Source organism: Eucalyptus grandis, chromosome 6, assembly GCF_016545825.1.
Source record: "Eucalyptus grandis isolate ANBG69807.140 chromosome 6, ASM1654582v1, whole genome shotgun sequence".
In the NCBI taxonomy this organism is placed as follows: Eukaryota; Viridiplantae; Streptophyta; class Magnoliopsida; order Myrtales; family Myrtaceae; genus Eucalyptus; species Eucalyptus grandis.
The window spans coordinates 26,692,245-26,717,115 of NC_052617.1; the positions used below are offsets into that span (position 1 = coordinate 26,692,245).

The window sequence follows — 24,871 nt, forward strand, 5'->3', positions numbered from 1 at the left end:
ATTTACCATAATCGCGTGATTTGGTTTTGCTAGGCTAATTCGGAATATTAGGTGTGGATCCAGAAAAATTAATTCGGAGAGTGCGATTGTCGCACGCGTCTTTCCAACCTTGACATGATTTCCCCACTTATTTATCAGACGATTGAGATTGAGATGGTGAGTATTTGAGCATCGCTTTAATGGACAGGAGTAATGTATTTTCAATTGTGGGATTTAAAGTACTTATTAGTAAGACTTAATTTTGTCACATATGAAAATTGGCTTGATTTCCTATATATGTAATTACCGATACAGTGTTGAAAGATCTTGTTTTAGCGAGGTCACTAAACTTGAGGTTTCTTTTAGGCTTTATTTATTTTGGAAAAAATGAATGATTAAAAAATCATTTTTAAAATTCCTAAAAATGATTTTTTTTTATATTGCTTGAAATAGTAAGCTTGTTAGAAATATTTTTCTGTCGTTCATTTTTATAAATTATATGAGTAATCAGTTTTTTTAATGAAACTAAACCATAATCGTGAACATAATTACCCATTACATTAAGACGAAGAGAGAACATAAAAAGAGATTTTTTTTTTTTGTTGGGGTGGGGGGGTCAAATCACAAAAAAGAGAAGTTCAAAACTTGCAAGAAAGAATCTGGCTTCCCCAATTATGAAAGTAGATGTAGATGAGCACCTCCTCATATTTATCCATCAACTTTTTTTGACATCCTCACTTGGTATTGATGGAGTATGTAATTGGACTTTTTGCACCATAAATCTTTAGGGTTTCCGATGATTAACAACTATCTATGGAACGTGATTCATTAGTATTTATGGAAAAGAAATCTAATGATTTTCGACAAATAATTGCGTTTTGATTTGAATAGTTAATCTCTTCTGATTTGAAAATCCAAAATATTAGACAAAGATAGAATATCTTCAAAATAGAATTATTGACGTGTGTATAGTGTGTAGTTAAAACTCGAGATATTATCTCCACATTTGTCATGCGGTAGTCTCTATAATTGCCATGTGGTTAAAAATGCAAAACACGTTACATAACTTAAATACATGGCTCATACCAATAGACTTTACTTAATCTAGTTTGTTCTCTTTCAACTACTATTTTTTATTGATTTTACACTTTAGAAAATTAGATAGAGATAGAGTATATCTAGATTTGATCTCCTTCCAAGTTTTAACTTGAAAACATTTGATAAATTAGACGAACCATTTATATGCTCTTAAGCGATGTAACATATTTTAACTATAGTTTCTTTTAATAAAGAAATATCTCTTTAACCAAGATAAGAGTAAGATAAGTACTATTAAGAGTTTTAAAGTAAGATAAGTACTATTAAGAGTTTTACATAAAAAATAAAATTGAATGCTCAATATAAGCTTAAATAGAACTAGAACAAACTATAGACATATGTTGATGATGGAGAAAACTATTGTTCATTCGAACTATGGCTTATTCTATACAAATAAATTGATTTATTGTAAATAAAGAATGATTTGATATTTCACAAATATGGATTTCGACCTTGCAGACTCTAATTTTATTATATAATTCATCTTTTTATTGCAACTTACTTAAAATATAGAGCATTTTCATGTTTTTAGTCCTATATTTTCCTTATGAACTGAAGTTAATTCCTATATATAGACACACGTGTATTCACCACTGTACTATGAAAAAATCATTTTTTAAATTAATTTTAGGCATCCTTTAAATTACGATTTTCTTTTAGAAAACATAGAATTGTAAAAATATGGTTATGGGCATGCCTATACAAAGCAAGAGGTACGTAATGCGTATAAAGTTATAACTCGAAACTAAAAGAATGCACGCTCTTGTATTTGTTATATGACAATTACCTTTGCCTTTGCACTTTGTAACTTGGCAAGGCACGTGGCTTGTATCCAACCAATCAAAATTACTTTAGTGATTTGTAATTTTGAAATGTATATTAGTTATTAGATTTGAATTTAAATTATAAAATGGATGAAAAGAAAGTATTTTCGGATTTATTCTTAAATGTATACGACCAATGGAATAGATAAAGCTAAAGAGAATATCTTGACTAAATTCTGATTACACTTCCCAAACATTCATAGTTTTCAATTTATCTCGTTCATTTTAAATCTGTAAAAACAATAAAGTCAGTTGAAAAGGAGGAATATCTCTTAGGAAAAATTCTCATGTCTAGACGTATAGTTTTGCTATAAATGCCTTGTTTATCATTCAACCTAAAATAAATTAAAAAGATTGAAAGAAGCCCAATTTTATTACTTATATAAACTCCACTTTATTTTCACTAGATATAGCCATTATAATAAACGAATAACAATGTGCAACTTATTTTTAACGTGCATGTTTACATTTTATTTAGCTTTATCACTTCCTTTCAAATGCCCTCATCCGAGAATCTTATAATGGAGCATATATTATTTTGAATATAAGTCAAGATCATACAAATATTCTTTTAGTATAAAGTTAGAATCATATGAGAAATATAAATTATTATGTCGATAACACTACTTTAAATATAATAAATGGAATTAAACGATATATAATTACTGAATAATGCAAATCAATCATATGTAAACGACTCCTAATTTGAAATGTCAATTATTTCATTACTTGATTTAACTTAATTTTTCTTCATTTCCTATTTTCATATTCTCGAAATGAAATTTAAATAATGAAAAATAGCATTTATAAAAAAAAAAAACCCTAATTTAAACAAGAACAAAAAGAAGAAGAAGAAGATGGTCCTGAGTTTTGATTCAATCAGCATAATTATCCGACGAAACTTTCATCCGAAGGAACCTTTTTTGATACCTTTTTTTTTATGCTTTGCCTATAAGAACTCTCCCTTTCTGTACGCTTAACTTTATGAAAATGTTAGGTGACATTTAACATTCGCTTTTCGAAAAGAAAGGGGTAGTTTCGGTAGAAAATGGATTCCTTCTGGGGAAGGCCTGTAGCTGTTTGAAGACGAGTCGTTTTACTTTTTTTTTTTTAACTGTTTTTTTTTTCCAATTTCAAAATTTAAAATTTTGTTCGGCGTCAAACCTAAAAAACCTTTAAAACCATACTAAATATACAGGGCAATCGATAGACTTCTCAAAAAAGGTTTATGACCAATTTCTTAACCTATATTTAATGGGCTGAGTAGTTACATTAATTACTTATATTCAATAATTGGATTCAAAACTTAAAATAATATATAGGTGTTTGAATGGGTTCAAATTTACCTCTACAGCTCTCTATTTTTTTGGGGGCTTTACTCAATTTTATGTTCGCTTTATCCGTGCTCTTACTTTCACTTGGGTATGAGTTTTTCTAAATTATGTTAAATATAGAAGTATTTATGAGTTGATCATGTATGTGTTAGGTCGACTATGAGTTATTAGATTTGTATTGCATTGAAATTTACAAATCCAATCCAAACGTAACCTACACTACTCACTTGACAATTGTGAGTTGAGTAAGTTATGGACAAAAAATCTAGAACTTACTTTATTAGAGTTGTTTCCCTATTTTTGGGATGGGGTCAATTTCCTTTAAAGAATGAGCATAAATCTATCTAATCGGTTGTAGGGTCGACTCAAGGAGTAGACTTCAAAATAATATAACCATTATAAAGCAATTTGTGGTATAGTGATTTGGTTACGACATTGATGGATTTTCTTGACTTTTGGTACACGAAAACGGATTCCATAACTTTTTTGGCGAGGAACTTTCCGGGTTTTGGAATTTTTATGAGCTTTACTACAATTTATTTCTTTTCTAAAAAGTGTCGGGAAAAAAACGAAAATTTTAAAGTAAATAGTGACTTTTTTCCCACGGGCTACGAGCCTGAAGGCCGTAAGCCTTCCTTCACTAATAAACGGGCTCAAAACCGAAACGACTCGACGTTTCGGACTGAACGACGTCTGCTGACGCAACTTCCTTCGTCGCCGTCGCCGTCGCGCGCGTCGTCATCATCATCATCGTCATCATCATCATCTTCCTCCTTCTTCTTCCTCCTGTAAAACCCTAGAGAGCGTCCTCGATCATGCTCCGACGATGAAGCGTCGGTGCCCCGTCGGGGCGCTCTCCCGTGCCCTATCACGAGCCCTGACTACGACGACGGCGACGGCGGGGTCGCAGGCGCCGACGCCCTCGGCTTTCCCCATCAAGAACGTGACGAGGTCCAACTTCGAGCCGGCGCTCGAGTCCCTGCGGGAGCATGTCAGGGCGGCGGATTACGTGGCGATCGACCTCGAGATGACCGGGGTCACCAGCGCCCCGTGGCGGGAGTCCTTCGAGTTCGCCGCTACGACGTCAGGTACCTGAAGGTCAAGGATTCGGCCGAGAAGTTCGCCGTCGTCCAGTTCGGCGTGTGTCCCTTCCGCTGGGATCCTCAGGAGCTCTGTTTCATAGCTCACCCGTGAGTTTCTCTGTTTTCGCATTTTTTGATTGAAGGGCTGATTAGAGTGATTGGATAGTTGAAATTTGTCGCCTCCTTTCGGTAAAATCAGGGCCGGCTTCTGGATTCCTTCTTTTTCTCTGGCTTTGGTTCTTAATTCCCTCGAGTGACTCTGTGGCAATCTCGCAGGCACAATTTCTATATTTTCCCTCGGCAAGAGTTGTCATTTGATGACCCGGCAGCTTATGAATTCCTCTGTCAGCCTGCCTCAGTCGACTTCTTGGCAAAATACCAGTTCGATTTCAACATGTGCACTTGGGAAGGTAATGAGCCTTTATTTTCTTCACAGCGGTTGCTTTGAATGCTTTGGAATACGTTCACCTTGATGTGATCGTAAGTTCATCTGATACAGTAGCTCTGAAGAGCATGTGGACATATTTTGGGTTTTTGGTAACTAGACCTGCACTTGCAGTTGAGTGTGCGGTGCTTCATCGTGGAAGTTTTTGTTTTTTGGTAATTTTTTTTTGAAAGTTTAATGGGTGATTGCCTAGTTGGGTATCTTCAAGGAGTTGTGATTGATGAACCAGAAGGAATTTGTGGCTTTTGGTTCTTGTTTGGGTAGCTATAAATAATTCAAGCAAATCAATTATCTTGAGTCTGACCTCCAATTTATTGTTGAACTTGATAAATAAGGACTTAGGATGTTGTTGTATTTTCATTGATAGATTTTGTCATGTTCTTGCCCAATCTAAAGCATTCACACGATATAGACATGTACAGTCTTAAATCTGGAAATTCACAATGTTAAATAATCGGAATATCTTATTTATCCAGAGAACAAGAAAATGAGCTGCTGAGACATCTGGAAGAGTCATCATGTTCCTGGAATAAGCATAAGGAATTCAGAGATGTACCTCTGATCAGCATAGCAGATGTTCTTTTCAGTGAGAGAATAAAGAACCGAATAAAGGAATGGTATGTTGAATTGTTACATGAGAGAAATTGTGAACGACAGTTCAATGAGAGCTCAAGTGACTCAAAACAGCAACTTCAGACCATCTTCTAGAGAACATGCCCTGCTCTTGCCCTTAGTGGGTTCACGGCTCATCAGCTCAGGTTGATTCAGCTGGTAATTCCATTCTCTGGTAATGTGATTTCCTTTTTCACTTTCTTGTTTGGAGATAGTGATTTTGCTTATGTCTTTTTTTGGTAAAGTGATTTTGCTTATGTTGTATATGTCTATTTGAAAGAAAGAGGTTGAGCTCTTTGCTTATTAGTTTCTCTGATCAGTGTTGTGGCACTCATTTAGAGGCCTTCTTTTCTTTGGGGCTTATGAGCCACCAAATAAGTTAATATAAATTTATCTTAAAATGAAAATAATATTTTAACTTTTTAAGTTTGATGAATTTAGGATAACTTGTCATGCTGATATTATGTGTTTGTAATAATTGGAATGTTTAACATCATATGAAAGTCCAATTTCAAATGTAAAAGTTGAGGGAGTATCCAATATCTGAAAGCAGAAGCCACACCAAAAACAATTGCCATATCGATATTTGGTACCGTTGTGAAAGAGCCCCACCATTCAACTGTCCACTTACATCCTTACTGGCTTGCAAGAAGTGGTTTAGGTCACCTTTGGCTCTTTTGTCTCACTGATGTTCCTGGAAGGAGAAAAGAGATTAGGAAGGATGGAGGGTCTTTTGCAAAAAGTATGCAATGAAGTCATGGTGACTTGGCTTGGCAAAAGACATAGAAAATTATCTCCAAGTGCAAGAATGTGCATGCAAGATTTACACTTTTTTTTTTCAGTTGAGAGGTGGACTGGAGGTATAGTTGTTTAGACTGTCATCTTCCTTAATTACGCTTGATATACTTCATATTGATGAGCTGAGCACTAATTGCTGATAAAGGTTGAAACTTGCAGGTTATGAGAAATCACTTTGAAGATATTGTATATGTTTGTGTGAATGTTCAAAACGCTTGTCCAACCGTTGCTTGTGTATACGGACGGCAACACTGACAAGGACCTTCTAATGGTAAGACAAATGCAAATGGCAAGATTGTGAGGAGAGTATTTTTCTTAAATCTTTAATGAGTAATTTTATTTCACTGAAGTGGGTAAAGAGGCACTTCTTCAATGTTCATATCTGTCAGTTCAATTTCCTTAATTTCTCTGATACCTTTGCATTTTTATTTGGAACAGTCAAGCTGAATTGAAATCTTATCTGATGGCTGGATTGAAATGATCAGTGACAATAAGAGCCAGACCATGAACTTTGAAGCACCTGTTGCTTCGCAATTTGTGCTGGATGTTCTGTAAAGGGCAAAGCAGCATTTTAGACGTGAGTTGCTAATTTTGTGCTTAGAGAGGAGATGAATACATGATAGCATCCCATGTAATTTAGATGTGTTTGGCTCGCTGCAATAACCTACAGATATATTTTTGTAGAAAGAGGTGGAGGATGAGAATCGCAGAGGAGAAGAGTTAAAGATTCATTTGGCTGTTGGATTTCTTCATGTTATAGACCTTTTTATCTTCTGAGCAGAAATTGATTGTTGGTCATAATTGCTTTCTAGGTATGATAATTGCCGAGAGCTTAGCTTTTCGTTGATTAGTTAAATTAAATATCATCTCAAGCTTTTTGTTTTTATAATGCAGATGTTGCCCATATATATAGGAAGTTCTTTGGTGAGCTTCCCTTCTCAGCTGAAGAGTTTGTTGCTTCTGCTAACAAACACCTCCCGTATATTATTGACACCGAAGTTCTTTTGAATTCAAGTGACATACTTAAGTACTGGATGAGGAAGTCCAAAACATCTGTCCTCTTCATTTATCAGATTGTGGCCTCAAATTTCTCTAGGTTCCACGAGTACGGATTTGGCTTCAAAAGCTTGCGTGAAAGTGGAGGTTCAAGTAGATGATTCGAGGTGGAATTCCCTGATCTCTTCATTCATGACTCGCACTTTCTTTTCGCTGTTTATCGTTTGTTTGGTTTTGTTCATTCCCCAACAGATTTCAGTAAATATGATACTTGATGGGGCATCTGATTAGATGAATGTTGTGCATGCTTACGGATAGATACATCTTTATATTGATGTTATAACATTTTAGTCGGACCTTATGTGTCAGTATTGATCCAGAAGAGATAATTCAGAAGCACTTACAATTCAGCTTCAATCCTCCTCAAAGATGGAGAAGAAAAACAAGAAAGAGGGGTGGCGGGAGAGAGTGAAAAAGCACTAATTAATGTGTATTTATACTACAAGTGTGGCAAGTGCTGGGTCATAAATGTCCTCTGGTTTGTGCTTCTCCTACAAGAGCAAGGCCTGGAGATGTTTATAAGAGTTAGACCAATTTTATGAATTTAGTTCTTTCATTTGGCCAGTGTAATCTATATGATCACGGGATTTTTTCTCTATTGCATGTATGCTGATTCACTAAATTCAGTGTATCTAGTGTTTTTCCCCTTCATATCCGGTTTTTTATGCTTTTATTTTTGCACATGTCCATTAGGTGTCAGGTCAAACCACATAGTTATGAGGATGATACAGTAGAGCCTTGTTGGGTGTCATTAGTTTTATGAGGATGATACGATAGAGCATTGTTTCTCTATTGCATAAATGCTGATTTACTAAATTCAGTGTTTCTAGCTTTTACCCCCTTCATATTTGGTTCTTTATGCTTTTATTTTGCACATGTCCATTAGATGTCAGGTGAAATCACAGTCACAAGGATGATACGATAGAGCATTATTGGGTGTCATTAGTTTTTTGTCGAGCTGCGATTAGTTACATTAAGCTGATATCAGAAATGGATGTAGTGGTGATATTCTTCTTATCTCAGATCCACAATTATGCGTATGGTTTTTGACTGCATATGGTTTTTACTGTCAATGCGTGCATTAATTCCCTTTTTTCCCAGCTAATTCTTTCTTAGATTATTCCTTTGATCTAGCGGATTTGTTTAACATAATTCTTTTATTTATAATCACGGGCCTCCAGCTGGAATGCCGGGGCCAAGCATGAGGTATGATGCTTTCATGACTGGTTGTGTCTTTGCACAGGCATGCTCTTATTTTCACCGGTCCTGATTATAGATTTGATATTTGCCTCTCCATGACAGAAATGAAACAAGAAGAAAGAATTTTCTTGTGGAGATGTGCTTTATTTTGATTGTGGTTTGGAGGTTCTATTTATAGGCAAACGAGAGTGAGGGTTGGTGATAAACAAATTAAATCATTGGCTGAGATATTTAAATATGTTCTTCGTCAATTCTTGCATTCACCAAGATTAAAAATCAGACCATTTTTTATTAAATTGATGTTTGTCAAAGCTGTTACAAAACAGTTGCAAAACAATTGATAGTCATCAAATTAATGGCTGTCAAAACCGTTACGGAATGATGACTTTCAAATTTTGTTGAAATACTCAACATTGTCGAGCTCGACCTAAGATCAAACTCCGTGTCGGGGTAAAGATAGATCCAGATTTGGGCCTCGAAATTGATGCCCATGGCAGAGCACGAGCTTTCCAGATTTGGGTTTTGATATCGACGCCACGATAGAGCTCAAAGCTGCTGTGTTTGGCTAAGACCTCGATGGCCATGGAGGGGCTGTCGAGCTCGGCGGTAGTTAGGACGTGATGGATGAACCCCCAACTGTGAGCGAATGGGGGTGGCTCTCCTAAGGGCAGCAACAGGGGTGCGGCGGGACCGCCGATGACTTTGGCAGCATCGGGGAGGAGAGGGCTTAGCGTTTTGCATGGGCTAGGGTTTTGTGAAAGTGGGTATTTATAGTGGGGGGATTGAAGATGGCAGGGGGCAAAATTTAAAGGATCATGGTAAATCTGCAAGTACAACGATATGTTAGATGCAAATTTAAATGGGATGGCAAAATTAGTACTGATTATAGGTTTTCAAAACTGGGGATACCGATTGTTATATGAATGCAAATGTTAGAATGATTTTTGAAAAATAATCACATAATTTAATAACAGTGATGGATTACGTACATTACTTAAAATCCACCAATGATAGCCGTGCTTCGTGAAAATTTCCCTTAACCTGAGATGGAGCATTAATTCATAGATGGAGTGTCAATCCAACCTGAGATGGTTGCGCTAGTATTTTTTTCCCCTTTTTGGTAAAAGGTAATGCTTGTGTTAGTTCACACTAAACAATTGGTGGCAAGGTCGACCTCGCCAGCCCTTAGCAAAGCTCATCCTTGCCGGCCATTAGCAAGGGCAAATCTTGCTCAGCCCTAGTGAAGCAAGACCTCGTCGTTGTTAGGTGAGGTTGGCCTTGCCATGGCTAGGTGAGGCTCGATCTCACTAGTGGCCGGTAGGGATGAAGTTGTTGAGAGGAAGAACGAAAGGGAAACAAAAGACAAAGAAAGATAAGAAAAAATTAAACAATCAAATACATATTAAAATATTATTAAAATTGTCCATGTTAGTGCCATCAACACCACATCGGACGATTAACATTTGTGTTAGCGATTTCAGACCAAAATTGATTAAAGACTAAATGGACACAAATACAAAAAAATTATGACTCAATCGGAAAAAAATGTTTAATACTGAATTAGTATAATTATAATAGGTTTAAGATTCTTTTTTGGTAACTTTTCCATTTTTTTTTTCAATCACGCGTGCTTCCCATCGATTCTCTATGTAGATAAAATGTATTGCATTGTTTTCCTTTTAGAGGCCCTTAGAAAAAGGCTCTCATCAGCCATGTCTTGGCTTGGGTGGGTTTCCTTATCCATAGTGTTGACAAATCTCTTCTCTAAGTTAGAGAATTTTTCCTTTTAATCCAATCAACGGAAAAATCTTCACTATCGACAATAATTTATATTTAAATTTTTCATAGATGATGAAATTATTATTCATTTACTCATTTTTATAAATGATACTTTTTATAAAAATATTTTTCAAATCATTCATTTTTGTGACAAACGGAAAATTGGGTGCATTTGTTTGGGGAGAAGGATTCCGGAAAATCAATTTTTAGGAAAGTGGATAGTTTTCCTTTATTTCATGATATGTGGTCGAAAATGTTATTTGATGTTTATATATCATTTGGAAAGTGATTTCAATCTTATGGCAAAAAAAATTGAATTGTCAAATAATTTTTTGTTTTATTTTTTTAAATTTTTTTCTTCCCTTTGTTGGTCACCAAGCCTTGGTGACGACCAATTACTAGCCATAGGCATAGGCTAGCAAGGTCGAGCCTCACTAGATTGACAAGCTTGCCTATGGTCGATCGTTGGCCTTTGTTGTGGTAAGCGACTAGCTAAAGGAGGAAAAAAAAAATAAAAATATATATAATGTATATATATAATATAATATAGTATAATATAATATAGTATAATTAAGATATTCTAGATGAACAATTTTGGAAAGTGCTTCCACCTCATTGTATTCAGGAATTCACTATTCTAAATTTATGCAGAAATATTTTCGTTGATTGGAAAGTGTTTTTAATTGGCTGGTCATTTTCTATAAACCAAATGAGTGAAGGTTTGGAAAATCAATTCCCCGAAAAGCTTTCCCCCAGACTAAAACACCCTAGATATAAGAAAACAGTTCGTGGTGTTTGATGTTATTGTCTAAGTTTTTTAGAAATAGGTTATAGCATCATCTATACTTTAATTAATAGCATTATATGCACTTGAGCAAGAGCTCTTTATGGAATGTTTTCACACCCTCGAATTTCTATATCAAAAAGAAAATTTGGCATTAGAGAACTATTCGATTGGCCTTCGAATTACAAGACTAGGGTATGGAAATTTTTCTAACTCATGCTCTACTCAATTCAATATTTCTTACTCTTAACACGTTATATACTACATCTAGCTTTTCAGTAACATTGATATTTTTCTAAAATAACACCAGCTGATGCTATATAATGCTGATGCATTACATTGTTGTTTATTTTTGTTTTGCAATAGTTCTAAAAAACTCATTCCATCACATGCCGTGAGATCGATATATTTGCGTCAATCAATCAACTATAAAAAGTAAGTGTTCACACACTATCAAGTGTAAACATTCACATGTTGGAGCCAACTCGACTTGAGCTTTGAATCATGTCTTACTTAGTTTACGAGGTCCATCGAGTAATGTATGCGCCATTGATTCCTACAAATAACCAAAGCTTTCTCATCCATAAGAAATAAATCATTGAAAAATTATATTTTATCTGATATCTATCACAATCATTAAATTTACTTATGAGAATTCATTTCGTCTTGTAAAATAATTTCTAGGTCCATCGATTGCGCATCCTATTTTTATGTAACCATGAGCAATACCACCTTTTAGAATTTACCTAATAACTAAAAAGAAAAGAAAGGAGAAGAAACACCCTTCCATTTTAAAAGTCTTTATAAAATACAATGATAAATGAATTTTGGCCCTTTCCTTCCTTTCATTGGCGACGTCACGCCGGCGCGAAGGTGCACTCGCTCACTCCGCGTACGAACCATTACGAGACCCGACCAGTTTTTGACTTTTCGGAGTCCGCGGCGCGGAAATTTCATCGTCCGTACGCATTTTCTTGTAAATTTTTTGAGCTTGACCCTGTCTGAGGAAAGCAGCTTTTCTCATGGCCCCCTGTCGTGTCCAAATCCAGTCGATTCAGTCATCAACCAGATTCCAGCAGTAGAGGAACTGTACTCTCTCTCTCTCTCTCTCTATCCCTCTGTGGATTTTCGCATCGAAAGTATGAAATCGCACGCCATGTTCTTGTTGAGGGACCGAAAGAAGACTGGAGAGAATGCGATGGTGGGGGTGATCGACACGTCTCTTACACGGATGGTACAGGGAGCGACTGCTTCTGGATGCAGCACAAGACGTGTAGAGGAAAGATAAATCATGCAGACGCATACTTAGAAAAAAGACCGATCAGAAGGTGCATTTCCCATAAAGGAGAGGTTCGTGACGATGGAGTGCAACTGACCGGAGAGGCTACAGGATACCCACGAATGCCTAGGATCCTTCTTATATCTAGGGTTAATTAACGTACTCTTGAACATTCTTGAATATAACTTTGGAATCATTCATACTTGTTTTCTAGAGTGCTCTTCAATAATTTTGTAATTGTGTATTTTCCTTGAGGCCCTCACTATAGCCAATGAGGGCGGTCCTCACTCAGATCCGACAAGGGCATTCCGGCCTTCAACCATGGCCAATGACCTCCCGCTAGCCATCAATGAGGGCCCAAGAGCCTACGGAGGAAAAAAAGAAAAGAAAAACGGTAGCAAAGGAAAAAAAAATTCTAAAATTTTAAAAGAATTGCAAAATTCAAGTCAATGCTATCCATACTACATAGGATGACCGATGTTTATATTAACAATTTTCTGCTAAAATTGATAGGAATAATGATATTGGAAAATCGTCAAAAAAGTTTAGAATTAAATTAATCAAATTGAAAAGTTACTCCAATTTCGGGAAATAGAATCGCTTCAGGGTATCATCTTCTTTTCTTAGTAAACTTTTTGCATGCCTTATGCACTATGGCTATCACAAGCAAGACTCTATAAATATTGATGTCCAGCGTAGGTATCTTATGCAACATGTCTAATTAATACTAAGAAAAGTGGGATGGAATGAAGCTCTATAATAACACAGTTATACTATTAAGCTCCATTCTATCTTGCTCTCTCTTTATTCATATATATGCAAAAATAACAGATACTAACCTCTTCAGCAATGCTCTTGATGCAAGCTTTCGTCATTTTTGTTCTCTCTATCTCTCTTTCTCTATGTGTCTATCTCTTTCTCTTTATGTGGATTAGAAGATATTAGTCCAATGGTTCTAAGGCTAGAAACTTCTCATGACACGCATTGCAAATTTAGCTGGAAGATAGAAATTCTCCTCAGCCAAACATGATAGGAAGATAAAGCACAAGGTCAATAATGCATATGGGACCCACCGAGGTTGGGTTCAGGGTCCGCAATTGGTTTGTCTAAAGACTTTTCGTGCTTCTAGTGTTTAATATTACTCCGGCCGTTTCAAGGCTAGATATGTAAGAAGTCCATGTCGATGCTCACTGCCTACCCACCATTGATAAATCAAAATCCCAACAAATTTAACTTCAACTTCTTCGATCAAGTTGAGCAACTGAAGATAAGAATCCTCATCATCTACACAAAAGCCTAAATCGATATTGCAGATGGGACGTTTTGTTCACAAAAGTATTTTTCGAGTGGGCCTAATGCTGGAGATCACAATTCAAGATGGACATTTTGTTGGTATGTGGTGAATCTAGAGTGGACTGCATGACATATAACACAAGCACGGTGAGGGTCCACCTGTATAAATTCGTATTGCTCAACATATTTCAAGGGGAAGCTAGCTCTGAGTTTAAATGGCATTTCATCCCTAACCACTTATGCACCTGACATCGCCATATGGTCTCCTATTTACATCGCTTTGGGCTTTCTTTTCAGTCTCCTTACTCCTCCATTGTATTTCAAAATTATAGAGTGACCAAGTGCTTTTGGAACTCTAGATATTAACAATGAAATATTAACAAGTCAATTGTAACCACTGGCCCAGTGGCCACTATTCTAACTTGGAAGAGGGAGGTGGGGGTTCGAATCCCCACCTTCTCAAGGGGGTTGGGGTGGGGACGATTTAGGGCGCGCATGATCAAAATTCTACTTCATACTATTAAGCTCCATTCTATCTTGCTCTCTCTTTATTCATATATATGCATATATAACAGATATTAACCTCTTCAGCAATGCTCCAGATGATAGCTTCCACCATTTTTGTTCTCTTTCTCTATGTGTCGGTTTCTTTCTCTTTATGTGGATTAGAATATATTAGTCCAGTGATTCTAAGGCTGGAAACTTCTCATGACATGCATTGCAAATTTACATGGAAGATAGAAATTCTCCTCAACCAAACATGATAGGGAGATAAAGCACAAGTCAATAATGCATAAGGGACCCACCGAAGTTGGGTTCGGGGTCCGCGATTGGTTTGTCTAAAGATTTTTCATGCTTCTAGTGTTTAATATTACTCTGGCCGTTTCAAGGCTAGATATATAAGGAGTCCATGTCGATGCCCACTGACCATTGACAAATCAAAATCCCAACAAATTTAATTTTCAACTTCTTCGATTGAACTGAGCAACTGAAGATAAGAATCCTTATCATCCACACAAAGCCTAAATTGATATTGCAGATGGGACCCACCAATGTTGGGTCCGAGGTCTGGGATTTGTTTGTTTCTTTTTGTGCTTCTAGTGTTTAATATTCTAAGCATGCGTGCAAAGGCAAATGAAAGTGATGGGTTATCATCTTCTTTTCTCAGTAAACTTTTTGCATGCCTTATGCAGTACGGCTATCACAAGCAAGACTCTATATATATTCATGTCCAGCGCAGGTATCTTATCATCCACTTCTGAGTATTCCACTGAGAAACACACTCACACTTCCAATTGTGCAATGGCATTTTCTCTCAAGAGTGGATACATCGTCGCCTTTGTTCTAATTCTTAACACTTGGGCATGGCATGCCGCTTCAGTCCGCACATTGCACGAATCCAACATTGCTGAGCAGCACGAGCAATGGATGGCCCAATATGGTCGGACATATAAGGACCAAGAGGAGAAGGAGAAACGCCGGGCGATCTTCAAGAAAAACTTGCAGTTCATTGAGGACTTCAATGCATCCGGGAATCGGACTTTCAAGTTAGGCATCAATCAATTCTCGGATTTGACCGATGAGGAGTTTGCTCGGAGCCACACGGGATACTTGCCGCCTAAGCACTCGAAGTCCCACAGAAATGCATCAATGAGGCAACAATATTCGGCTGGGGATGTTCCTGAGAGCATCGATTGGGTGGAGAAAGGCGCCGTAAATCCGATCAAGGATCAAGGCCAATGTGGTAAGAATCTAAAAAGTCCTGTATGCATCCAATTGTGATATCGAGTTTGACTTCTCTCACGTCGACAAATTTTACGAACGCAGCATCCTGTTGGGCATTCTCAGCAGTCGCGGCAGTAGAAGGAATCACGCAGATCAAAAGTGGTGAACTGCCGGTACTGTCCGAGCAACAACTAATCGACTGCGATACCGAAAACAACGGATGCGAGGGCGGTCTTCCCGACAATGCTTTCCAGTACATCATCCAAAACCAAGGAATCACCTCTGAGGATGCATACACCTACCGAGAGATGGACGGGACTTGTGACTCAACGAAAGAGGCCCAACACGCGGCGCGGATCACGGATTTTGCAGACGTGCAGCCCGGTGAGGACGAGCTCCTGAAGGCAGTTGCGCAGCAGCCAGTCTCGGTCGGAATCGCCGGAAATGGGCTGGAGTTCCGGAGCTACGGCGGCGGAGTGTTCGATGGGGATTGCGGCGAGACGCTGGACCATGCAGTCGTGGTGGTGGGGTACGGGACGAGTGAGGAAGGGAAGTTTTGGAAGATCCGGAACTCCTGGGGCGAGACTTGGGGTGAAGAAGGTTACATGAGGATTCAAAGAGGCGGCGAAAGTTCTAACGGGTTATGCGGGCTCGCATCGCAAGCTTCTTATCCGAATGCATGAGAATAATCAAAGATATATATACATGCACAAAGTACGGACATCGTGAGATTACGAGTTGCTCCTGATCTCCTAATTATATAGTGTTGAATCAATTTCTCGTTTTACCTACAATTTCTCTGTCTTAGATGCACACCAACCTGTGTATCTCTCTCTGCATCTATGGATTTATCTATTAATAAAAGCGGCTAAACCTCGCGTCACACGTGGCTCGACAATATACGAGGTTTGCCTCCTAATTGACTTTGTTGACCATTTTTGCTTATTTTTCAGTTCTGAGTTGAGGATTACTTTTGAAAAAATCTCATAATGAAAAGATAATCAATTTGGTAATATTGTTCACACATTAAATGACTAAAACTCCCGTATTTTTAACTCATTTAAGTTCTAAAACTTTTTCTTTAGTCGAAATGGTTCCTTCATTCATTCATAAAAAGAGCTCTATAAGAGATAGACAAGTGGATTTCTGAGCATAAAATATTCTAAAGGGGTTGTACGCCCACCGACAATCGGCGAATCAAAATCTTGACAAATTTAATTCTCAAACTTCTTTGACCGGCTTGAGCAAGTGTGGATAATAATCCCCATCATCCACACAAAGCCTAAATCAATAATGCAGATGGGATCCACCGAGGCTGGGTCTGAATAATGCAAATCAATCATATGTAAACTACTCCTAATTTGAAATGTAGATTATTTCATTACGTGATTTGACTTCGTGTTTTTTTCTTTTTTCCATTTCCTATTTTCATATTCTCGAAATGAAATTGAAATAATGAACAATAGCATTTATAAATTAAAAAAAAAACCTAATTTAAACTAGAACAAAAATTAAAAATAAAATAAAATGATAGTCCTCAGTTTTGATACAATCAGCATAACTATCTAACGAAACTTTCATCCGAAGAAACCTTTTTGATACCTTTTTGCGTGCTTTGCCTATAATAACTCTCCTTTTTATGTGTTCTTAACTTTATGAAAATGTTAGGTGACATTTGACATTCGCTTTTCGAAAAGAAAAGAGGTGGTTTCGGTAGAAAATGGATTCCTTTTGGGGAAGGCCTGTAGCTGTATGAAGACGAGTAGTTTTACTTTATTTTGAACTGTTTTTTTTTCTTTTTCCTGATTTCGAAATTTGAATTTTTGTTTGGAGTCAAACCTGAAAAACCTTTAAAACCATACTAAATATAGATGGAATCAATGGACTTCTCAAAATAGGTTTATGATTGAATTTTTAAACTATATTTGATGAGTCGAGTAGTTACATTGATTACTTATATTCAGTAATTGGATTCAAAACTTAAAATAATATACGGGTGTTTGAACGGGTTAAAATCTACCTCTATAACCCTCTATTATTTTTTGCATTTACTCAATTTTATGTTTGCTTTATCCATGTTCTTACTTTCACTTGGATATGAGTTTTTCTAAATTATGTTAAATATAAAAGTATTTAAGTAATATGAGTCCATTGTGTATGTATTAGGTCGAGTATGAAATATTACATTTCTATCACACTATAATTTTCAAATCCAATCCAAACGTATGCCCTACTCACTTGACAAATTTAACTATTGATTGTGAGGTGAGTAAGTTCTGGACAAAAAATCTAAAACTTACTCTATTAGAGTCATTTCCCTATTTTTGGGATGGGATTGATTTCCTTTAAAGAACGAGCATAAATCTTCGATCGGTTGTAGGGTTTACTCAAAGAACAGATCTCAAGATAATATAACTATTATCAAGCAATTTGTGGTATAGTGATTTGGTTACGACATTGATGGATTTTCTTGACTTTTGGTACACGAAAACGGATTCCATAACTTTTTTGGCGAGGAACTTTCCGGGTTTTGGAATTTTTATGAGCTTTTCTACAATTTATTTCTTTGCTAAAAAGTGTCGGGAAAAAAACGAAAATTTTAAAGTAAATAGAGACTTTTTTCCCACGGGCCGCGAGCCAGAAGGCCGTAAGTCTTCCTTCACAAAACGGGCTCAAAACCGAAAACGACTCGACGTTTCGGATTGAACGACGTCTGCTGACGCAACTTCCTTCGTCGCCGTCGCCGTCGCGCTCGTCGTCGTCGTCGTCGTCATCATCTTCTTCTTTCTTCTTCTTCTTCCTCCTGTAAAACCCTAGAGAGCGTCCTCGATCATGCTCCGACGATGAAGCGTCGGTGCCCCGTCGGGGCGCTCTCCCGTGCCCTATCACGAGCCCTGACTACGACGGCGGCGGCGGCGGCGGCGGCGCAGGCGCAGGCGCCGACGCCCTCGACTTTCCCCATCAAGAACGTGACGAGGTCCAACTTCGAACCGGCGCTCGAGTCCCTGCGGGAGCATGTCAGGGCCGCGGATTACGTGGCGGTCGACCTCGAGATGACCGGGGTCACCAGCGCCCCGTGGCGGGAGTCCTTCGAGTTCGACCGCTACGACGTGAGGTACCTGAAGGTCAAGGATTCGGCCGAGAAGTTCGCCGTCGTCCAGTTCGGCGTGTGTCCCTTCCGCTGGGATCCTCAGGAGCTCTGCTTCGTCGCTCACCCGTGAGTTTCTCTGTTTTCGCATTTTTTGATTGAAGGGCTGCGACTGGTTTTTGATTGAGCTGATTCGAGTGATTGGATAGTTGAAATTGGTCGCCTCCTTTCGGTAAAATCAGGGCTGGCTTCTGGATTCATTCTTTTTCTCATGCGAAATCTGGCTTCGTTCTTAATTCCCTCGAGTGACTCAGTGGCAATCTTGCAGGCACAATTTCTATATTTTCCCTCGGCAAGAGTTGTCATTTGATGACCCATCAGCTTATGAATTCCTCTGCCAGACCGCCTCAGTCGACTTCTTGGCAAAATACCAGTTCGATTTCAACATGTGCATTCGGGAAGGTAACGTGTCTTTATTTTCTTCACAGAGGTTGCTCTGAATGCTTTGGATTACGTTTGCCTTGATATGATCGTAAGGTCATGTGATACGGTAGCTCTGAGGAACATGTAGACATATTTTGGGTTTTTAGTAACTAGACCTGCACTTGCAGTCGAGTGTGCGGTGCCTTAATCATGGAAGTTTTTGTTTTTGGTAAAAAATTATTGAAAGTTTTAATGGGTGATTGCCTAGTTGGGTATCTTCAAGGAGTTGTGATTGATGAACCGGAAGGAATTTGTGGATTTTGATACTTGTTTGGGTAGCTATAATAATTCAAGCAAGTCAATTATCTTGAGTCTGACCTCCAATTTATTGTTGAACTTGATAAATAAGGACTTAGGATGTTATTGTATTTTCATTGATACATTTTGTCATGTTCTTGCCCAATATAAAGCATTCACACGGTATAGGCATGTACAGTCTTAAATCTGGAAATTCACAATGTTAAATAATCTCAGGAATATCTTATTTATCCAGAGAACAAGAAAATGAGCTGCTGAGACATCTGGAGGAGTCATCATGTTCCCAGATTAAGCATAAGGAATTCAGAGATGTACCTCTGATCAGCATAGCGGATGTTCTTTTCAGTGAGAGAATAAAGAACCGAATAAAGGAATGGCATGATGAGTTGTTACGTGACAGAAATTGTGAACTACAGTTCAATGAGAGCTCGAATGACTCAAAACAGCTACTTCAGACCATCTTCTATAGAACACGCCCTGCTCTTGCCCTTAGTGGGTTCACGGCTCATCAGCTTAGGTTTATTCAGCAGGTAATTCCATTCTCTGGTAATGTAATTTCCTTTTTCAGTTTCTCATTTGGAGATAGTGATTTTGCTTATGTTGTATATGTATATTTGAAAGAAAGAGGTTGATTTCCTTGCTTATTAGTTTCTCTGATCAGTGTTGTGGCAGTCATTTAGAGGCCTTTTTTTTTTTTAGGTTGGGGGGGGGGGGCTCATGAGCCACCAAATAAGTTAATATAAATTTTCCTTAAAATGAAAATAATATTTATAACTTTTAAGTTTCATGAATTTAGGATAACTTATCATGCTGATATTATGTATTTGTAATAATTGGAGTGTTTAACATCATATGAAAGTGCAATTTCAAATGTAAAAGTTGAGGGAGTATCCAATATCTAAAAGCAGAAGCCACATCAAAAAGAATTGCCTTATCGATATTTGGTACCGTTGTGAAAGAGCCTTGCTGTTCAATTGTCCGCTTATATCCTTACTGGCTTGCAAGAAGCGGTTTAAATCACCTTTGGCTCTTTTGTCTCACTGATGTTCCTGGAAGGAGAAAAGAGATTAGGAAGGATGGTGGGTCTTTTGCAAAAAGTGTGCAATGAAGTCATGGTGACTTGGCTTGGCAAAAAACATAGAAAATTATCTCCAAGTGCAAGAATGTGATTGCAAGATTTACACTTTTCATTTTATATTTTTTTTAGTTGAGAGGTGGACTGGAGGTATAGTTGTTTGGACTCTCATCTTCCTTAAGTACGCTTGATATACTTCATATCGATGAGCTTAGTACTAATTGCTGATAAAGGTTGAAACTTGCAGGTTACGAGAAATCACTTTGAAGATATTGTATATGTTTGCATGAATGTTCAAAACGCTTGTGTCCAACCATTGCTTGTGTATACGGACGGCAACACTGACAAGGACCTTCTAATGGTAAGACAAATGCAAATGGCAAGATTGTGAGGAGAGTATTTTTCTTAAATCTTTAATGAGTAATTTTATTTCACTGAAGTGGGTAAAGTAGCACTTGTTCAATGTCCATATCTGTCAGTTCAATTTTCTTCATTTCTCTGATATCTTTGCATTTTTATTCCCAACAGTCAAGCTGAATTGAAATCTTATCCGATGGCTGGATTGAAATGATCAATGACAATAATAGCCAGACCATGAACTTTGAAGCACCTGTTGCTTCACATTTTGTGCTGGATGTTCTGTAAAGGGCAAAGCAGCATTTTAGATATGAGTTACTAATTTTGTGCTTAGAGAGGAGATAAATACATAATAGCATCCCATGTAATTTAGATGTGTTTTGCTCTCCGCAATAACCTACAGATATCTTTTTGTAGAAAGAGGTGGAGGATGAGAATCGCAGAGGAGAAGAGTTAAAGATTCATTCGGCTGTTGGATTTCGTCATGTTATAGACCTTTTATCTTCTGAGCAGAAATTGATTGTTGGTCATAATTGCTTTCTTGGTATGATAATTGCCGAGAGCTTAGCTTTTCATTGATTAGTTAAATTAAATATCATCTCAAGCTTTTTGTTTTTATAATGCAGATGTTGCCCATATATATAGGAAGTTCTTTGGTGAGCTTCCCTTCACAGCCGAAGAGTTTGTCTCTTCTGCTAACAAGCACCTCCCATATATTGTTGACACCAAAGTTCTTTTGAATTCAAGTGACATACTTAAGTACTGGATGAGGAGGTCCAAAACATCTTTGTCCTCGTCATTTGTCAGATTGTGCCCTCAAATTGCTCTAGGTTACACGAGTATGGATTTGGCTTCAAAAGCTTGTGTGAAAGTGGAGGTTCAAGTAGATGATTTGAGGTTGACTTCCTGATCTCTTCATTCATGACTCGCACTTTCTTTTCACTTTTTATTGTTTGTTTGGTTTTGGTCTTTCCCCAACAGATGTCAGTAACTATGAGACTTGATGGGCATCTGATTATATGAATGTTGTGCATACTTACAAATAGATACATCTTTATAGTGATGATAGAACATTTTAGTCAGACCTTATGCATCAGTGTTGATCCTGAAGAGATAATTCAGACACACTTACAATTAAGCTTCAATCATTTCTCAAAGATGGAGAATAAAGACAAGAAAGAGGGTGGGTGGGAGAGAGTGAAAAATCACTAATATGTATTTATACTAAAAGTGTGGCAAGTGCTGGGTCATAAATGTCCCCTGGCTTGTGCTCTTCCTACAAGAGCAAGGCCTGGAGATGTTTATAAGAGTTAGACCAATTTTATGAATTTAATTCTTTCATTTAGCTAGTGTAATCTATATGATCACGGGATTGTATGTGCTGATTCACTAAATTCAGCGTATCTAGTGTTTTCCCCCTTCATATCCGATTCTTTATGCATTTATTTTGCACATGTCCATTAGGTGTCAGGTCAAACCACATAGTTATGAGGATGATACGGTAGAGCCTTGTTGGGTGTCATTAGTTTTATGAGGATGATACGATAGATCATTGTTTCTCTATTGCATATATGCTGATTTACTAAATTCAGCATTTCTAGCCTTTTCCCCCTTCATATCTGATTCTTTATGCTTTTATTTTGCATATGTCCATTAGGTGTCAGGTCAAACCACATTTACAAGGATGATACGATAAAGCATCATTGGGTGTCATTAGTTTTTTGTCGAGCTGCGATTTATTACATTAAGCTGATATCAGAAATGGATGTGGTGGTAATATACATCTTAGCTCAGATCCACAATTATGCATATGGTTTTTACTGTCAATGCGTGCATTAATTCCCTTTTTCCCAGCTAATTCTTTCTTAGATTATTCCTTTGATCTAGCGGATTTGTTTAACATAATTCTTTTATTTATAATCACAGGGCCTCCAGCTGGAATGCCGGGGCCAAGCATGAGGCAGGGTATGATGCTTTCATGACTGGTTGTGTCTTTGCACAGGCATGCTCTCATCTCGGCATTAAGTTCCATCCTCATTCTTCTTCCGAAATTTTGGCGCGAGATGAAATTCTTGAGAAGTATGTCAATCGTCTGTATCTCAGTTGGAACAACCGAGACATTATTGACTTTAGCACCGGCAGTGTGACTGGGAATTCTGTTGGATCAACTTACTTGAACCAATACTCGAAGTTTTTGTTTGAGAAGATTATATTGATTTGGGGATTCCCACCCAAACTCAAGGCAAGGGAAATAAAGGAGTGCATCTGCAAAGTTTTTGGCCCAACCTCTGTTACTTCTGTCTACTCTTTGGATAAAACTACAGTCTTCGTTCAATTCAAGGAGGCAGAGTTGGTTTCTGATTTTCTGGTTATGAAAGAAACTTTAGAGAGAAATGATGATGCAATCTCCATTCTGAATCCTTTATGGAGAGTGTTGGAGGGAGGAAACACCTGTGCGGCTGATTATGAGACCTATAAGGAAATTTGCAGCTCCCCTGTATCTAAAGTCTACTTTTCAGATCAGGCGCGGGCAGCTGGAATTAAATGGAAGACCAAATTGCTCAAGTCTGAAGTGCCAGGGGAGGAGGGGATACGAAAACAAGGTGATGCGAATTCAAGCCTAGAAAATGCAGTGGATTCTATTATGGATAAAACCAACTTGAAGAGCAAAAAGAGCGCATCAGACGATACGAATCATCGGAGTTCGTCATGTGGGGCAATCCTAGATTCTCTTTGCGCCCACGAAGTCGAGCGGGTTAGGACTTACTAATACCTGATCAAGTAGAGAGTTGTGAAAACTCGGAAGTCTCAATTCATTACCGCTTCAACTCGAAATTTTGCCTATCCATAGTAATGATCTTTTGTTGTAACACAGATCCGAGCCCTTCCATTCATGGTCGAGGCCATTAGTTCTTCTGTTTTGATCATTATTGTCGTGCTGCGATCACCTTTGAGAATGTAGGGAAGAAAATCGAGGCCCCGATTATCAAAGGGAGGATCAAGAACTCCTCACTTCTTAGTCATACCTCTTAAACTCAGAATTCCGCTCAGGCTCAGTGAGTCCTGTAATTCCATTTCCCAATATCACATCTTCAAGTGGACCTTCAGCTAAAAATTGGGTAGAAAAATTCGCGTGGAAAGAGCGAAAGTTTTTGTCGACCTAAAGCAAAGTCGTATGTCATGGCAAGATATTCTTAGGGAAATTCCTAGGTCGTCATGTGTCGTAATAGGCAGAAATTACGATGGATTCGACCGGATATGAGATTCATGCAATGTATCTGAAGAAATTCCTATTTCTTAATAGTTGTGTACCATAATCAAATCCCAGGGAAATCCACGGATTCCATTCTCTATATTTGAAGGAGGGGACCATCTGCTTCTGATGATGATGTAGTTCCCCAAAATGAAAGGGAGAAGCAGCAGAATCGCAACCATAAGAACTTCAGCATTAGGATCAGCCAACGACTCAGGAGTGACCTCAGCTTTGACCGCTCCAATATCGTCCCCCTATCTTCGCTCCCTGCGCGCCACGTGTCGCGATGGACGGCGGAGGGGGGCGAGGTCCTTGCCACGCGTGAGGCAAATGGCCAGCGACACGCATCATCAGGTGTACCGTCCGGGGGCCCACCGGCAGTAGCCGGTCGCACACACACCCAACCCCGAACCCCGACCCCACATGCGCGTCATCCCACCATGCACGTATCTGGTTCCGCCATTTATGACCCTGCCTAGCCCGAGCGGAGGTCGTCGTCGCTCGGCCATGCACGTTCCTGTGCGGGGCCATAAAAGGAAAACCCAGTAATTGGGACAGCGAAACGGTTCGGCCATGTTTGGCAGACTCTCTCTCTCTCTCTCTCTCTCTTTCTCTATCTCAGCCGGTCAGGAACCTCCGAGGAGAGAGGGGTGGGGGGCAGTTCTTCTTCCCACTCCCTGCAGCCGGTCGCCCGTCCCCACCGTCCACCGGCTGCAGCCGGTGGGCGAGCGTCTTATTTAAGAAGGCGGATGTCCTGCGTACTGTTCCATCAGGCGCTTGGCGAGTCTCTATCTCAGTGGGAGTTGAATTGTCCTCGCATGCCGTTTCTTCGATCCGCCCTCGTTTTCTTTTTCTCTCTTCGAGTCCGTTCCTACCCTTTTGAGCAATTCGCCTCGAAATGGAGAAAAGAGTTTGCTTTTTTTGCCTTCTCTCTCTCTCTCTGCGCTTCAAACCCAGTGAAAAGGTCTTCGAGTTCTGCAAGAGTTCTGAGGATGAGGGCTTTAGGAAGTTACCAAAGCGCAGGCAAGCATGGCACGTACGATCTCTTTCTCTTCTGGAGGAACGGAAA

The 24,871-nt window shown here is 38.4% G+C and overlaps 1 protein-coding gene and 1 long non-coding RNA gene across 3 annotated transcripts; both read left to right on the forward strand.

The window, feature by feature from the left end:
* The first annotated feature begins 3,961 nt into the window (after positions 1–3,961).
* Positions 3,962–23,570, forward strand: LOC104449117 (poly(A)-specific ribonuclease PARN). Its single transcript, XM_010063143.3, has 8 exons — positions 3,962–4,134; positions 18,193–18,505; positions 18,705–18,838; positions 19,334–19,647; positions 20,440–20,553; positions 20,967–21,093; positions 21,176–21,446; positions 22,476–23,570. Exons 1-8 carry the CDS (start codon positions 4,062–4,064, stop codon positions 23,317–23,319), a joined length of 2,190 nt encoding a protein of 729 aa, XP_010061445.2. The 5' UTR covers positions 3,962–4,061; the 3' UTR covers positions 23,320–23,570.
* LOC104449120 lies at positions 5,273–7,879 on the forward strand. 2 transcript variants are annotated; one of them, XR_005551942.1, is made up of 6 exons: positions 5,273–5,533; positions 6,332–6,443; positions 6,611–6,749; positions 6,857–6,984; positions 7,067–7,335; positions 7,538–7,879. It is a non-coding gene; the product is annotated as an uncharacterized LOC104449120 (long non-coding RNA). The 2 variants fall into 2 exon arrangements; XR_005551943.1 differs by lacking the exon at positions 7,538–7,879 and having other exon boundaries at positions 6,843–6,984; positions 7,067–7,267.
* Positions 23,571–24,871: the final 1,301 nt, after the last annotated feature.

What these genes read in the sequence shown, in the direction of transcription:
- LOC104449117 (XM_010063143.3), top strand. Translation starts at nt 4,062, where the DNA reads ATGAAGCGTCGGTGCCCCGTCGGGGCGCTCTCCCGTGCCCTATCACGA. An exon ending in TGGTCATAATTGCTTTCTTG is followed by an intron (nt 21,094 to 21,175) that starts GTATGATAATTG and finishes TTTATAATGCAG; the next exon opens with ATGTTGCCCATATATATAGG. An exon ending in GTTCAAGTAGATGATTTGAG is followed by an intron (nt 21,447 to 22,475) that starts GTTGACTTCCTG and finishes TTATAATCACAG; the next exon opens with GGCCTCCAGCTGGAATGCCG.